This window comes from Podarcis pityusensis (assembly GCF_964106645.2).
Source record: "Podarcis pityusensis genome assembly, chromosome: Z".
Lineage (NCBI taxonomy): Eukaryota > Metazoa > Chordata > Lepidosauria > Squamata > Lacertidae > Podarcis > Podarcis pityusensis.
Window position 1 is genome coordinate 35207060 of NC_138044.1, and position 17706 is coordinate 35224765.

Genomic DNA, 17706 nt, shown 5'->3' on the forward strand with positions numbered 1-17706 from the left:
TGCTCAGTCCTACCCAGAAAAGCCAAGGACTGAACTAGGGACTTTCTGCATGCACAACAGATGCTTTACTGCTTAGCTACAGCCCTTTCCCCAAGCAACAATTGAAAACTTTTGTGACTGGGAGATAACCTGCTGACTGGTTGGATTCTGCCCAGAAGCAGAAGACACTTGAACTAGGGCAGAACTAAACAAGAGTCAGGGAGAAGGAAGGCATATTGTTGTGTGTGGAGACCATGCAAGTATTTATTTTCCCATGCTGCAGCCAATGAGACTATTTTCATGTAGAATAAAGGGCCATGTTTTTCATAAACAGAGATGTTAAAACTATTGGGCACTTAATTTCAAACACTTTCTCAAATTTTTTTATTAACACTGCATTAAAGGAAAGAAGTTGTCTAATTTCAAATGTCTAAAATATACATGAAACTGTGAATTAAAGAATCTTGAAGCAAATATTTATTTGGATGCCAAACCTTTAGCCCTCCAAAAAAAAAGCTATGTCATAACTATAATCTTCAGCAGCCACTTGTTACACAGTTATTTTTTTACAAATCATTTAGTATTATACAAAATAGTCTAAACTAAGATAATAGTTATGGTTGTAAACCAAGGAATCCCACCTGTAACTGCAAAGCTTCATGATTCTCAAGCCCCTCCACAATGTTTGAGAACCGCTCTCCATTATTTCTCTCAGCAGCAATTGTTATGGCTCCCAAAATTTTGTCCAGACTGAAACAGAAATTTGTTATTTTAAGAATAAGCATTATAAGGTATTCATGTACTCATAAACATATTTCTTTTTCTTAATAGGATTTTGTGTTTTTTTCAAAGTATGTGTATACAAACAGAAAACTTAAACCAAGACATTATGGTTTGAATCTGGAGGTAAGTGAAGGAAGATCACAGACAGAAAATTTTCACATTCTTTCCTCCCACAGCAGTCAAATGCATCCCACTAAAAGTCTCCCTGGAATGCTGCAGTGCCTTGCTGAACAATGTGCAGGGTGGGTGCTGGGGAAAGGGACAGTTGCTCAAACTGAGGTGGAGGTTCTCCAAAAAGGCTTCTCAGGGGACTCAGGTGGAAGAAAGGGATAGATAAGTTAAGGAAGTTCACAGAAGGAAACTATCTTAGGATTGAAGGCTATAATATTACCCTTCTCCATATTAGGATATACAGTATTATGTGTTTAGAGGCAGGCAGGTCAGTTTAAAAAAATTCTCCAACATAAGGATTCATGGTTCATTTTTTATGTCTGAAAACACACATACACACACATACACACACACACACACACACACACACACAAACACACTTCTTGCAACATACTTCTATTATGGAATGCTGATCTTAATTTTTAATTTTTTTTTTATTCATTGTATTCCTATCCAACCTTTCCTCTGCAATGAGCTCAAGGTGGCATCCATGATTCTTCTCTTTATCATTTAATCCAACAATTACGCAGTGTGGCTAAGTGGGGATTTGAACCCTGGTTTCCAAGATCCACGTCCAACACACTAAACACTACACCCCACTGGCCCATAGTGCAAGAAAGTCACCACCCCTCTACTTCTCCTGTGACAATTCTACTCAGTTCCACCCAGTCTTTCTTTCTTTGCTCTAAAAAAAGCATGCATTATGACACTGTCAGCAATGCAGGTCGAGTCTCAAGCCAAAATTCACAGGAAAGTGTGAAAAGAAAACATGAGAAGAGCCCTGCTAGATCAAACCAAAGGCTTATCAAATGAAGCATCCTGTTTCCCACAGTGCCAACCAGATGCCTAAAGGAAGCCCAGAAGCAAGTCATGAGAGTAACAGTCCTCTTCAGCAATTATTCCCCGGCATGCTGCTTCTGATCATGAAGGCAGCAAATAGCCATCAATACTACTGGACATTAATAACCTTATTCTCTATTCAAAGCGGGATGCTGCTGCTGTCAAGAGTAGGGATCATGAAGTCTCTTGGGCCATAAAATAGAAAGGCAAAATAGGTTGGGACATATAGAAGATCTTGGATATAAAACACTGAATTTAAATTGACCAATATCTAAGTGTATGATGTTACTTACACATTTTCTTCTCCAACAATACAAATGGCAGAAAGTATTTTTACTGTTTCAGTCATCATATTTGGTTGCTTTGGATCAATTGCTCTGGCAAGTAAAAGAAGGCTTCTTTCATCTCCTAGGATTCTTTGCAATCCATACTATAAAAAATAAAAATTGGAATAGTTATATCCAAAATAATTCCCCTCTATACACACATGCTAATCAAATTACAGTTTCCACAACTTGAAATAAATTATTATAATATCAAAACATCTGTGAATGATAGCCTTCTAAACCCACTTTGGGGGCAAACCCTCTCCCCTCTGTCCAGTAAATGATGTGTCAATGAGGTTTTCAAGCTTTACTACTGTTTGTGACAGATTAGCTCCACTTCCAGAGGTGAGGATTTGGAAGAATCCTATCTGATCTCTGCTCGGTCTTACTTTACCTATGCTAATCAGCGGAAGCAATGAGAGAATCCAGTTTAAAAAACAATGCTACCTGATGGGATTGCTATTTGAGGCTACCAGTTTAAATGTTAAAACTTCTGTCAGGACTGGTCGTTGTCCTCTTCAGATCACCACACAAACGCTTCTTGTTCTTTTATAAAACTTTTTATTGCGTATTAACAAAACATTCTTATAAACGGTTCTTAACTATTATTCCTCAGAGTCACTTATTTCAGATACCTTCTGAGCTCTGCTTCTCCATGACCAGCCACTCTCAAAATGGCGAAGGCGCCCTTCCCTTCGCTTTCCCGCTCTTTTTTCTAACCTCCTGGCTAGAGCTGGCCTGTATCTCCCCTCCTCCCAATCTGAGCTAGAACTTAACCCTTGCCTTTCCTGTGAACAGCCGGTCCCTCCCTGTTGTTCCTGTTGCTCCCTTCTATTAGATTCACTGCTCTCCTTCCCCCCTTGGGGAATGCTTTCTCCCTCTGATAAACTGAAAACTTCTAACTCTTCCCTGACAACTTCCTTGCTAAATTGCTTGCATTCCTAATTAAAAAGGTAAAGGTTGAATCTCAGCTGACTGAATATCCTTTGTTAAAGCTCAATGTGTTTGACTGGTTGAGCTGGTGCATCAGAATGCAAGCTATACTTAGTTCAATGGAGCTTATTCCCAGATGTGTATGCATAGGTTTGCAATCATGCTACAAAAATGTTTAGTCTTTAAGGCAGGGGTTGGCAAGGTTTACCTTGCCTGGGCCGGTTCACTCCAGCGGAGATCCCTCCGTGGGCTGGATCGCACGCATGTGTGAGCACGCGCACCCGTGATTTCCGGCATCTGCATCTGCGCAGACACAATTTCTGGCACTGCGGAAGCGAGTCCGCACACAGCACTGCACCGGTTTAGCACAGTGCGTGGGGACTTGCAAGCAGGCGGCTCGGGGGCCGGTTAAACGACCCCCATGGGCGGCTTGTGGCCCATGGGCCTTAGGTTGCCGCCCCCTGCTTTAAGGCCACAGGACTCCCTCTGGAGAAAAACTGGTAATTCCACCTTCAATTTAGTAGGATGGGATGGGGGGATGCAGTGGACCTATATTAGAAACGTGTGTTATATACCTTGCATTGTCTTATTTTATTATCATGAAATTCCCAAAAAAATGTAAGAATATTCCAGAAAAGTAGTCTATAATGTAATAGCAAGTCAAAGTTTTTGGTTCTCTATCCTTTCTTAAGTTACCAGTCAGTAAACTCCACTGCATTCAAAAGGACTTACATTTGTGTGCACATGGTTAGGATCGTGCTGTTAGTATAACATCTTTATAAGATCGCTAAGTATTTTTCCAGCTTGAGTCCACCATGTGGACATACCAAGAGGCACACCTCATGTGTTTGTGTGTGTTTCAGTGTTTCCTTAATAATAAAAAAACCTATGCGGGGGGCACTTTTTTCTTGCCACTGCTCCCTCTCATTCCACATAACTGCAGTATCCGTGGGTTCTGAGTTTAAGTTATTCCACATGCTACCAGTTAAGATTAGCAATGATGAACAGCATGCAGATGCATGTTCACACTCAGCTTGATCTGAGAGGCTGAAGAGGAGGAGGGCCTTTAATGATGCCCATCCATGTGGTGCATAGCCTCCAATCCCAACTCAACCACACAATACTTTATTCTGTTAAAATGGACATCATAACTTAGTGGACTGCAGGATGGAGCATGGAAAAAATTGTGACTGTGTTCCTACTCTCAGAAATGTAATTGTGTGTATCTTCCAAAATCTTGAACGTAAGTTTTCACAACACTTTATATACTTGTTAACCGATGAAGTAACTGATAAATTAGCTGCCCATTATTCTCTCTTCTGGCAGAAGTAATTACAGAAAAACAGGTAAAGCATTGTCACCCATAGGCCAAATTTCCCTTTCCTAATTTCAGCTGTTTATAAATACACACACAGAGAGAGAGAGAGTCACTCATGACCATATAAACTGAACTCACTTGAAGGAAAAACCAGAAGAAACTGAAATTCTTACCTTATTATTCATAAATGCTTTGAGGCACTGTATAAGCTTATGCTGATTCTTCTTGTCAATACTTTCTTGCCTTTAAAGGGGGGGGGGGAATACCAACAGTAAGACACTGTATTAACTGCTCCCCTTTTTAAACTATCCCTTTCGCTGATCATGTCTGTACTTACTGTCTCTTGTCCAGAAGCTTCTCAAGAACATCCAACAGAAGCCCAAGCCCTTCATGTCCAAAATTGTTAACCCAACTGTATAAAAATAAAATGCAAAATAGTTTACATTTCCTTTTTTACAGAATCACAATAGGCAAAAGTTAGTCATACGAACCAAGTGCCTGTTACAGACAAAGGGCCTCCAATGCACATACAAGAGGTTGATGATAATGTTGAATGTGTATATAAACACAGAGATTAACCTCCAACATCTGTCTCACCAGCCTAGTTTGTGATATTAAGGAATCCAAAACTGCTAGCATCTTATGGAACAGAAAATCCCTGTGTTATAAGTATTACAGTATTATGTGACATAATATTATTAGGTAATAAAACTATTTAACTGCCTCAATAACAGCAGCAGCAACAACACATGCACCACATGGATTAACAGTTTGTTTATCTGGAATCTTTAATCTTCTAAGCATTTTCCCCTCCCAATGGGTCATACACATTCACGCACACGAGCACGCACGCACACACGAAAGGCAGTCATGTTCATAATCATCAATTAAGCTTAAGAAGGCATGTTAACAAGTTTAGAACGGTTTCAGGTTAAGGGCAGACCTCCGGACCGAATTAAGTTTGTAACCAGAGGTACCACTGTACTTGCAAAGTTCATTTGCTTCCTGTTTTTCTCAATCTTAAGGATTTCATGATTATGATATAGAGGCTATGTAGTTCAAGGCCAGAGAAAGATGAATGAACCTATGGCTCTACTAGGGATTTTGTGTTCCCTTTAACTCCTTTGAATTTAACACTGCCCTGAACAATTGAAAGCAGGATTGAGACACCAACGCCACTGAAGCCCTTATTTGCATATTTTCTTACTTCTTCCCATGGATTAGTTAACATACTTTCTTAAGCTAATGGGGCCTCTGTACCACCGGCGTGCAATTTCTGTTCTCATCCTGAGGTAAAGTTCTTAACCCGAGGTACTACTTCTGGGTTAGTGGAGTCTGTAACCCAAAGTGTTTGTAACCCAAGGTACCACTGTATGTCACTTTTACTAAACTAAGTATTGTAATTCAGCTGAAACTGAAATGTGTTGGAGATATAAAGGCTAAATAATGGCCAGCTGTAGTCTGCAATCTAGCAACGTCCTACGAACACACATACCACACACAACCACCACTGACCAGGAAGCTGAAATATTAATGCTGAAGGAGAAGAATGAACAATAGATTTCTGGTAAACAGTATAAGTGCAGCGAGGGAAGTGAAAGAATTTGGATGCAGGAAAAATAGCACAGGACTTAGGGAAAGAGTTGTGTTTGGTGGCCGGAGAGCTAAAGAAAAATTCTAGGCTTTGGTCAACAAAAGACTTATTGGTGAGCCATTCTGAAGGCAAGTTGCAAGGCAGCAAGTCAAGATTCCCCTCCTATTTCCCAAAATAAAATGTCAGCAAATCTCACTGGCATGAATACCAACCCTCCACATCACTCAGACATCTCTAGATTGGAAGCCTGTGGGCAGTTGATACTCCTCTCAGAGAGCAAAATACGGACCCCCTAGGCATCTAGTTACTGATACACAGAATGTCCACTGTCCAAAGGCAGCATTTCTTTACTTTCTGGTATTATTTTTCTAACCCCATTCCCCAATGGAGTGGTTTACCATTGAATATACAGGTAAGTTTTTCTTCTTCCTCTATGATCTCTGAGCTCTACTGAACTAGACAGATAATCAACAAATCATAACCTTTCATTTCTGAATTTCTGATAATCTCTGGGAGCACTTTTTTAAATGTCTGCATCTTCCAGATTCTTCACTGACATTCAAACTATTCTTCTACTTGTGTACATACTGTTGCATAAGTGGTACCTAAGAAACTATGACATTTCTGATGCAGCTTTCAAAGTGTTTTTAGCCACTGCTAGTAAAGCAATGCTAGTAAAGGTAAAGGTAAAACACAATATATGCAAGAAAGACTATGGATATGTGAAAATGACAATTCCATCAACACAGAGGTCCATTAATTCAAGTTTGAACTTCCCATATAAACTGTGGCTTTTATAAAATGAGCAAATTCTTGTTCAGGAGGCAAAGCATGCCTGAAGCAACAGACCTCGTGTGAAGAAATTCAGTGTTAATATGTTGTCACTTTCAATGTTAGTGCAACACCAGAGGGTAGAGTTCAGTGGTATGTATGGTATGCAACAGAATGCACCTCTAATGGTGTTCCATTCCCAGCAGTAATCTCAAAGCATAAGTCACATCACTGAACATCAAATAAAAGAGTGATATTTCAAAGCTGCATGGAGAAACAGAGAATAGTAGGAAAATAGAAAGGTGTAGTCCTCCTTGCTCCAAGAATCATATGGTCAACTGTTACATGTTACAAATTACAAGTTATTTAGTATTAAGTATGTGTAATATTCAAGAAACTAATAAAAGTGTCTTTCTTTTTGCTCTTCTTTTTTATTAGCTATCTTTAAAATGTTACTTATGGTCTTGCCAGCCCATGGTACCCATCACTGTCTAATGGGGGGAGAGAGACAAATGTTTTCCACAATGAGTTTACAGTTTAATCCTTACAGATTTATGCAGATTTATTTATATGAGCTTCAGCACTGTCACAATGGAAACTATAAACTCATTGCAGCAAGGACCTGTGAAGGAGCAAGTACACAGGTGGCACTATATAAACAATAATATAATAACCTTATAATTTGCCTTGGGTTCCACATTTTCTTATTTTTACAATATAGTTGCTGAGGTAGATCTAGTCTTTTGAATTTATTTAAATTAACAGTAGCGCTCCCAATAATTAATGGCAAAGCCTTTGCTAATTTGCTTTTCTCTATCTCTCTCCCTGAAGCATTTCCTTTATGTCTGCAAACTTCCTGCCCAAGTTCCTTCAACTGTACAAGCAGGAGAGCTGACATACAAATTTAAGTGGCCAAAGGAAAACCAAGAGGATACCTTCAGAACAATGCAACTCAAGAGCTGCTGTTGACATTTTTGGAATTGTTGACTTCATGTATCTAAAAGATTGAGTTTCTGAACTCAAATAAATGAGCAGAGTATTCAGCACACCAAGCATTCAATAATATTCCATTAATGCTTTGAACATGCAACAATCCCATTTATAAAACAAAACCTATAGCAAGCTTATATTTTTATTGCAGCAATTCCCATCCTTTGTTGATAAAAAGTGAAATACTTTGAATAGTCACATGGAAAGCATAAAGGAACAGCTACTATCATATCCACAATTACCAACATATTTCAGCAGTCTGTCAAGAGTGTGTGCTAACTATTCATATTTTTTGTTCTGTATTTTATTTTTGGTGGTGTTTATACAACCCTCAGTCACTAGATGGCTCTCTACAGCCATCTAGGTTCAAGATTGCTACTTGAAGCAATGCATAATAAAGATCATGAACAGACACAATAACTCATCAGAGTGAAAAAGACTATGGACTAATAAATGACAATGTGTCTGTGAGGGAACCTAGAGGAAATTAAAAGTACTTTTACAAACCTCCCTTTGTTTTAATATCTTCTAAAGAGCATTGACTTATGTTTGTGGAGAAATCAAACATGCAACTATGCAAAGGGCATGGCCTTCTTTGTAATGGTGCTAAAAGTGTGCATCACTTCCTCAAGAAGGTTATCACCAAGTGGAATCATTGGTGTCTCACCAGCATTAAATATTAAAGCTGTTGGCTATTTTTGGGTGGTGCTGGTAGTGGTGACATTTTCTCTTTAGAAAGCCTTTAACATTTGATGCCTCCCCCAACCCTCATGCTGCCTTCCTAAAGCCAGGTAAGCAATGCGCTGGGCTCCGAGAAGGAGGCATGAGGGCTCTGACAGTGTCCTAGAGTCCTCCCATCTCCTTCGCAAAGCCTAGTTAGTGCTTTCTCTAGGCTTTGCGAGGAAAGCTTTGTGCCTCCTTCCCAAAGCCCAGTGCCTTGCTTAGCCAGCTCTGGGAAGACAATGCAAAAGCTGGGGGGAATCAAACTTTGGTTTTGTTTCCCCCCTGCCACGCAACAAGGCAGCATGCTGTCTGCGGGTTCCATGTCAAAGTACTCTTACAGCCTACCTGGTATGAAAAGTTGGGTCACCCCACTTTAGATTCTTTTTGCATCTATGTATGTATACATCTTGGGAACTCACACAATGGTGCTGTTTGTATGCTACTTTTATTATTCTGTATCCTGCACTGGGTGACTTTTAGCTTCAAAAAGCAGGGTAGAAAAATTAAACAAATAGGCATAACTTTTAAAGTACTAAACCCAATTCCATAGTTCAAAACCACAGACTTCTGAGAACCTATTCCAATGAAGGGTAGGTCATACACACCCCATCTCATTCTCCCATGCCTACACGAAATAGTAAAGTATTAACATGTCTTATTTAAGATTACAATTAATTCAGCAGATCATTGAGATATGAATTTACCGAATTTTGGACATATTTTGTTACCTTGGGTTACTAACCACAATTACTACCAGAAGTACACAGAACAAAGTGGAACTTCATTTCACTTCTGGTTCTATTACTATTCCATTTTGGAGGAAGGTTAAACAGAATCACATTTTAATTTTTGCATTGCAATACAGTGGTGCCCCGCAAGACGAATGCCTCGCAAGATGAAAAACTCGCTAGACGAAAGGGTTTTCCGTTTTTTGAGCTGCTTCGCAAGACAAATTTCCCTATGGGCTTGCTTCGCAAGACGAAAACGTCTTGCAAGTTTGTTTCCTTTTTCTTAACACCGTTAATACAGTTGCGACTTGACTTCGAGGAGCAACTCATAGAACGCGGTGTGGTAGCCTTTTTTGAGGTTTTTGAAGACTTTGATGTTTTTTGAAGTTTTTCCAAAACTTCTTTTGCAGCCATTTGGTAAGTTAAACTTTTAAAACTTTTTTGGGGTTTTTTGGATTTTGGGTTGGGGTGTTTGGAATTCAAGGACTTGGTGTTGGGGAGGGGTTTGCAAGAATCTGGAAGCTTGTGGGTTTTTTTTCCTGCATTTTTATGATTTTTTGTGACCATTGGGCCATTCTGCTGTTTTTTTAAAAAAAAAAATCTGGGTTTGAATTTCTGTGTGATGGGTGGCTGGGGGAACAGTTGAGGAGGGATTTGCAAGAATCTGGAAGCTTGTGTGGTTTTTTTTTCTGAATTTTTATGATTTTTTGTGACCATTGGGCCACTCTGCTGTTTTTTTTAAAAAAATATCTGGATTTGAATTTCTGTGTGGTGGGTGGCTGGGGGAACAGTTGAGGAGGGTTTTTAAATGTTTTTCTGTCATGTTTAGAAACTTAATTTATTGTTCCTTCAATTTTTGAAATGCTCTTTACAGTATGTGTGACTTTAAAGAGCACTTAATAAACTCTTGTTGTACCAAATTTGGCTTTGTTTGGACTTTTTTTGACCATAGGAACGCATTAATTGAATTTCAATGAATTCCTATGGGATTTCGTGCTTCGCAAGACAAAAATTCGCTAGACGAAAAAACTCACGGAACGAATTAATTTCGTCTTGCGAGGCACCACTGCAGCCAAATTATTTAACTTGCAGTACTTGAAAAGAGTGAGCCTGTTACACACTGAAACATAGTAGTCAAGGAGGCTGTAGCACTTAACTGACAGCACGCTAGTTGTAGATTTAACAAAATTCATGCCTATTAACTGCCTTGCCTCTCCTTCCATTTTCTTTATTTTCCCCATTATGTGACATGATTGATAATTTGTTTTTAGGGTTGAATGAATGGGTGGAGTAAGAGACGAGGGAAGGCATACTTAAGATTTTACTGTGCATGTTCATATTTAAAAAGTCTTGTTGAAAGGTTAAAGCAAGTTTTATATATAAGGCTCAAAGGAAACAAGAAGTAAAGCTGATCAAGCAAATAGTTATATTTTAATATTTGTACCACTGTCCTGCTCATATATCATTAAAAAAACACAAACCAGAGACTGTGAGCATTAAAAAAAGGATAAGGAACTACCACCTTCCTCCTAGGACTCTACCTTCAGATGTATTCAAAGAGAGAACTCTAGCCTCAACCACAGCACAATCTAGTTTCAGGCTTAGACACAAAGTTATTAAGAATATTAATGTATTAGCAGTGATACTTCTCTGATAGAACCCAACAATACAAAATTCAACTGGATGTTAAAAGGAGGCTTGAAAGTCATCTGAATAAAGACAGCAGTAGAAACTATAGTAGCAACTGAGAGCACCAAGAAATAGATAAGCCCAAGAATCACAATTTAGACAAGATTCAAAAGGTGACAATAAAAGGGGGAAATGTGGCGAAAGAATAGATAACACTAATTCGTGAGATGAATGCAAGCACAATTAACAGAGAAGGCAGAGGTAACAATAAAACAGTGATGGTGTTGCAATCTTAGTCTCAAGGACTCAGACAGCCTGAATCTTTCAAAGCAGGTCTCAAAGGACTGAATTTGCTTCCTTGTCTTTACACTGGGACAGACACATCAAGGTCATGTTTACATGTTAAGTTTCCTTTCTCACTTTGCCTTCAGCAGCCAAAGGGAAGGGTCCTCAGAAATGTGCTGGGTTTGAAACACTTTGTCTAAGTATGCTATGTGTTTTGCAGTGTTAGGACCAGTATAAACAAGAAGTAAATTTTCATACAAGTATGATCCAGGAATAAAGAGCCAGACCCAGAATGCCTTAATTGGATGAAAATGCAGTGGTGTAAAACACGAAAAACAAACTGCTGGTTGTTGTCCACAGAAGTTGAACAATGCTGTCAAGAAAGGTAAAAAGCTGGTGTCAATGTCACCTGTCCTGATAGAGATATTCTGATAGCCACAGCAGGTGCTGTGATTCTCCAGCAGTTTGGCTTCACTCCTGGAGGTACACTCCATTGTCTCTTGAGACAGACAGATGCCAACAACCACTTTTAAATAACTCTTATGTCATGTTAACAGTTACAGCTTCCCCTAAAGAATCCTGGGAACTGTAGCTCTACAAAGGCCTCCTAACAGCTCTCAGCACACTTAACAAACTACAGTCCCCAGGACTCTTTGGGGAAAACCATGACTGCTAAAATAGTATAAGAATGTTTCAAATTTATGGTGTGGATATGATTCAGGTGTCAGGAATCCCTCACAATGGTTCTCAAACTGGACAGCTGGGAGAGCAGGATTCACTGTGTGCCACTGTCCAGATCTGGCCAAAATTTGGATGCAGGAGAGCTGGGGAAAATTAACGACATCTGCAAAGGAATTCTTATTCCTCATAAGACAGACAAGGTCAGCTAATACTCCCAACTCATACAAAGGCTTCCTTGCTGTTCCCAATATTAAAGAGTTCTGCTCTTTTAAAAGACTACTTGTTCACCACCTCGTCCACTAATCTCACTCACAGAAACCAATATACTGTTTTCACAAAATCTTTGCGTTTTGGAAGAGATAAGCCAGAGTATATATCCAAGAGTAAATGGATCTAGAAGAACTATGCAACTAATGGGCACAAATATATATATATATAACTCTACCATCAGCCACCATAAAAATGACTTTGATCCCATAATGCCCCAGACACAAAACAGAGGCACTTTCATTCACAGGTTCACATGATCACCCTTTTCCATTACCCATACCTTCCCACCCATCACCTTTACTTAGGGGGGGTGCAAGGGACTGCAAAAGGAATTAGGCAGGAAAACTCCAGTGAATGTCGTTTAGATACAAGTCCTTGTTTGCTATTGGCAGGGAACTGACATCGGAGCTAGAGGTGGAGGGAAGGCTCTCCAATGATGCTGGAGAAGGGCCCAGCAGGGAGAGAGGCAGCTCAGCAGATGGGGAAGCAATTCAGTGCAACACCAGGAATAAGGAGGGGCAGATGGGGGAATCGGCGAGAGGGCTCCCAGACTCTTCACCGGACACCAGCGGGGAGAGCACTGGTCCTCCACTACCCACGCCCTCCCTGCGCAGAAGACTTCTGCGCAGAAAAAGTAGGAGGAGACTGGGTGTCAAGCAACTTTTATGTTGGAAAAGGTTTAAGAAACGCCCACTGACGGATTCTGCTAGCAACTGAGGCAGCCACGAATTGAAGGGCTGTCCAGACAGAAAGGTTTAAGAAGGCAACATAGCCAGGAGAGGCGGCAACTTATGCACGAGCAACCCCATACCATTATAGCTATCCTATGCCATACACCTCAAAGGCTACTTCCCACACCTTTGAAGCTCACATCCATTGCTAAAAGTATTAGAACACATTTTCTGTTCTAAGAAACAGGAATAGTTTTCGGAATGAAAATGCATACCTGCATTTTCACAGCAATCCTATCTATATTCGTATTTTTACTTTGTTACTGTGACAGAGTTGTTCCTGTGCAACCTAGTAGCAAAGGATAACTGATTATTACTAATAAGTCATGTGAAAACAAATGTAATATTTATTACTATAGTGGTGAACGACTATAATAATAAATATAACAGAGTGTAAGAATCCCACAGTCAATTATGAAGCCAACTATATGTGATTTCTCAACACATTATTTACATCTTTGTGCTTAAATATGTTGTTTCCAAATCATTTTTTCTGCATGAATAGTAAATGCTAACACTCAGACACAGCAATCCACACCAATCAGCTATATAACGAAGTGTTTCATACTTAATGCTGTTTCTACCATCCCATTAAATTTAAGAGGTGACTGCTGTCATCGGATCTATCAAAGGTGATAGTTTGTGCTGGTGCTGGTAGCCTGCAAACAAAAGGTCCTAATGCTGTTACTGAACACATTTAAGAAGACAGATATTGAGGAACTAGGAAGGGCAAGCAACTCTTCAAGAAGAATGTGTTATATAAAACTTTCAAGATCAAGTGAACCAGGCTCCATATTTATTGCACTCTGCTCCATGGACCAACTTTGACAGATTGGTGGGGTCACTCAGCTATTATCTAACCACTGTCATGATGATGCCAAGTGAATAGTAAGTGTTCCCAGCCGCCTGTTGAAGTTTACCCCCAGTGAAGGGGGAGAGGTCTGATCCACCACCATATTCCCTATGGGGAACACACTGGCAAAGCAGCCCCAAGCAGGATTGAACTCCATTCAACAGCTGATATCACATCGTGGAAGGCAGCAGCAGATACGGCAGGTGGGCATGGTTTGGGGGAAATGGCCTTGCAAGTTCATACTCTATGCCCTTTCCTTATCTACCACTCTCCTACCTCCCTTAAAACCTCTATTAAGACAAAACATAATTAAATGAAGCATCTGAAGCATATCAGCCCACTATGATGTATTAAACAAGATGTGGAGACATTTTGAATTCAAGAAGGCATATTAACAAACATACCATACATAGAGCTTTTCACAGCTTACCCAGCAACAGGTATCATTTCTCAGTCTTTTGTTTCATTTACCAAGGATAAATAACCTAATTAATTATCAGCCATCAAAGTGTTCAATCCTTCAAATAGATTTAAAGTAGGTCTTTAAATAAATGCTGTAGTCACAACAGTATCTCCTACACAGTATGGGTTTTTTTAAAGTTTGGGAGATCAAAATAGAAGCTGCATAAACACACACACACACACACACACACACACACACACACAAATAGGGAATTCATCCTTTTGACACAAAAATCTAAATTAGGGTTTCTTCTACATGAAGTCCCAATTATGTTTTAAGGCCTAAGTAAATAATGCTCATAGTGAAAAACAAATCATAATCCCTGCAGCAGGAGACATTCTTATTTGGAACTGGCTAATTCTGTACGTTTTTAACATACATCACTTTACAAATGCAATTTCCTTGGATAACAATTTTCATTACCTACCTGACTGGATTACTCGTTAGAGAGACTCTCAGGGACTCTAAGCAGTTCAGAAGTTTTTCCTCTGAGATACCCGATCGTAGTTCATGGACATATTCTTGAGATGACAGAGTGCATTCGTGTTTACTATTTTTCAGGCCTCCCTTTTTAGGGGAAGAAAAAGAGAGTGTTATAAATGTATCAGAATACAAAGAGTTATTTTACAAACACATATGTCAACTTAAGCAAGACTGGTGTTTCACCATATCTCCAAGTTTCACTCTTATCAGAAAGTTGTTTTTGTTCCTATTTTTATTATGCATGTTGTGGTTTTTTATATTATAATTTTATTGTGTGAACAGCCCTGAGATATACAGATGATGGGCGGTGTACAAATTTAATTAATAAATAATGATGATGATCATAGTTCTTGCACATCCAGTGATCTATGGTGGTCCTATGCAGAAATAATGATTCTTTGACCATAGTTAAGGAATGAGTTGGTGGAATGTACTGTTCATTCCTACAATCCCTTCTCTTCTCATGCCTTCTCAATAAACTTTAAACCAGGGTTAGAAGTTACTGTGAAATTCAGTTAACCATAACACTGCACAACACACAAAGTACCTCTGAAATGTAAACACCCAATCTTTACTAATTTTGAGGTGCTGATCACGAAAATTACAATAACATTTGTTGATTGGCTCCTATTTAGGAAATAGAAAGACTGTCATGTAAAAATGACCCAGTCCGCATTAAGTACATAATTTCATTTGGCAATGTTATATTTCTAATTCCAGATTGTGAAATATGGCATCATAATGCATCAGTCCGTTATACACACCACTCCCAAGACCAAGGGCATACAGCTGAGTAATGCAGTTGAGTCATGACATTGCAACTTTAAGATGGCTGAAATAAGATGTTGAGATTGCTGATAAGAAGTGAAGTCTCACAGGGTGAGCAAGTCATTTGTGTGACTTCATGTGTTAATCTCCTATTACTCCTGTGTCATAAGTACTACACAAGTAATCCCTGCACTGTAAATCCAGAAGTAGTGATGCCTCATAAATGTGTTAACAATTGTTACATTAATAGGAAATGTTTGTAAGCCAGAAAAGGGCCATAACTCCAATAGTGTGGGGGAAAGGTGTTATCAGCTTTATTTTGGATGCAATATCAGGGAACAGGACAAGGCCTGGACCCCACACATATGCTGCAGTATGTGTGCAAGAAATCTTCCAAAATGGCTGAAAGGCATAAAAGAGGGGTAATGTCATTTGCTGTTCCCTATGCACAAAAACAACTGCTCCTTCTACATGGTACTACCTGTTTCTGGAGGCATCACAAGGAAAAAGAAGTGGGCAGTAGTGTGCCCGAAAACACCATCTGATTCTCACCCATTCCAGTGAGAACACGCTGCCTACATGAAAGAAAGCTATGACAACCTAAAATAGCTGTTAGACTGCTTTCAATACAGCAGGTATGGATGACATCTCTGTGGTGACTTGAAAGCAGTGTCTGTGTTGATGGGTCTGCAGCTGGGATATACAAATGCCACTGGGTTTTTTGTGTGTGACTAGGACTACCGAGCAAAGACATTCCACTACGTGAAGAGAGAACGGTCTCAACGGAAATCTCTGAAGGTTAGAGAGAAGAATGTGGAACACCCAGCACTGGCAGAAACACAAAAAATCCACCGCTACACATCAAACTTGGTCTTATGAAAAACTTCATAAAAGCCATGGACTTAAGACAGGATCAGCTTTCAATCTAACAAATTCCGTCAACTCAGTGCAGCAAAAATTAAAGACAGAATTTTTGTGGATCCTCAGATCCATGAGCTCTTTAAAGACCAGATGTTCGACAACCTGCTTCAAGGTGACGAGAAAAAAGTTTGGGATGCATTTTGTCTTGTGTCAACTAACTTCCTTGGGAATGTCAGGACAGAAAACTACAAGGAACTGGTTGAGGTCACATTGTCTCTGTATCACAAATTTGGCTGCAAAATGTCCTTAAAGATACACTTTCTCCAATCCCACTTGGATTTATTCCCCATCAACTGCAATATGGTTAGAGATAAGCACGGTGAACAGTTTTCATCCGGAAATTGTAACAATGGAGAAATGATACCAGTGAAAGTAGTCCATTTCCATGTTGGCTGACTACTGCTGGATATTTGCCAGAGACAATCCTGAGCAGCTATGCAAGTAACAAGCAAAGCGGCATGAGATGTAGAAGAAGGCTTTTACCAATACATGTCATATATACGTATTTCTTGATTATATAATAAACTATTGCAGCTCTCTAAGAAAAAGTAGTCAATTTTGTATTTTCATTGTCATATTCATGCTCAGCACCTAAAAATCTATCGGAAACGGCTATTTTTATCATAGAGGCATGACTTTTGTCAAATTTTGTTGCGCAGTGTAATTCATGCTAACCTGTAAAACAAAATAAAGTTTAATTTGTAATTCTTTACCGATCAAAACAAATAACAGCTTACACATTTCTTCAATTTCCCTTGTACTCAACAAAAACAAATTAACAAAATTAAACAAAATCAATATCAATATCAAAATGACAAGGTTTCCATTTTTAGGCTAATCTTTAGTCCCTTTTTTGTAGTATACCTGCTATGGGACATGTGTTTTGGGCATATGTGGGAGGAAGCACAGGCCACAGAAACAAGGAAGTGTATGCTTAAATACACGTCCATAGAAGTCATGGGTATCAACAACCATAGCTGGTTATCACATTTGTTAATGCAATCAGCATTCTACTTTGTGTTACCATCACAATGCAACAGGGAAGTGGTCTTAGTTCTTGAACAGTGTATACCTTTAAATAATTCCTACCTCAATTCATACAAAAATCTGTCAAATTTACATGTGATACTTTTTTTGCTTAAGGGAGGTTTTTGGGTTTTTTACACTTCTTACCCTCCCCTTTCTATTTTATGGCAACTATAACTTGGCTGAATATTCACTAAAAATGAATGTCTAGAATTCAGAACTCAATAAACCCATCTTAAGTTAATCAAGGTGGCACAGTCGCTGATACTAATATCAGCTTGATCAGTAACACACATCAATTTTGCTTCAATTTTAAACAGAAATATTTATACTGTGAGCAACATTATAATGAAGCTTTGAATATTTGCTTTCTTTTTAATCCTGCCATAAAGCATCAACAGTACAAAGCTAGAATCTGTTCAAGCACTGTTTGTGAATTT

The 17706-nt window shown here is 39.1% G+C and overlaps 1 protein-coding gene across 1 annotated transcript in view; it reads right to left on the minus strand.

Moving 5' to 3' along the window:
* Positions 1-17706, minus strand: part of DIAPH2 (diaphanous related formin 2) — a 346556-nt gene that overhangs the window by 283544 nt on the left and 45306 nt on the right. Inside the window, exons 6-10 of the mRNA XM_080990485.1 lie at positions 14496-14635; positions 4688-4762; positions 4524-4593; positions 2067-2203; positions 621-729 (exon numbers count right to left, since the gene is read on the minus strand). Of these exons, the coding sequence (XP_080846611.1) occupies positions 621-729; positions 2067-2203; positions 4524-4593; positions 4688-4762; positions 14496-14635 (531 nt within the window). The remainder of the gene's footprint in view (positions 1-620; positions 730-2066; positions 2204-4523; positions 4594-4687; positions 4763-14495; positions 14636-17706) is intronic.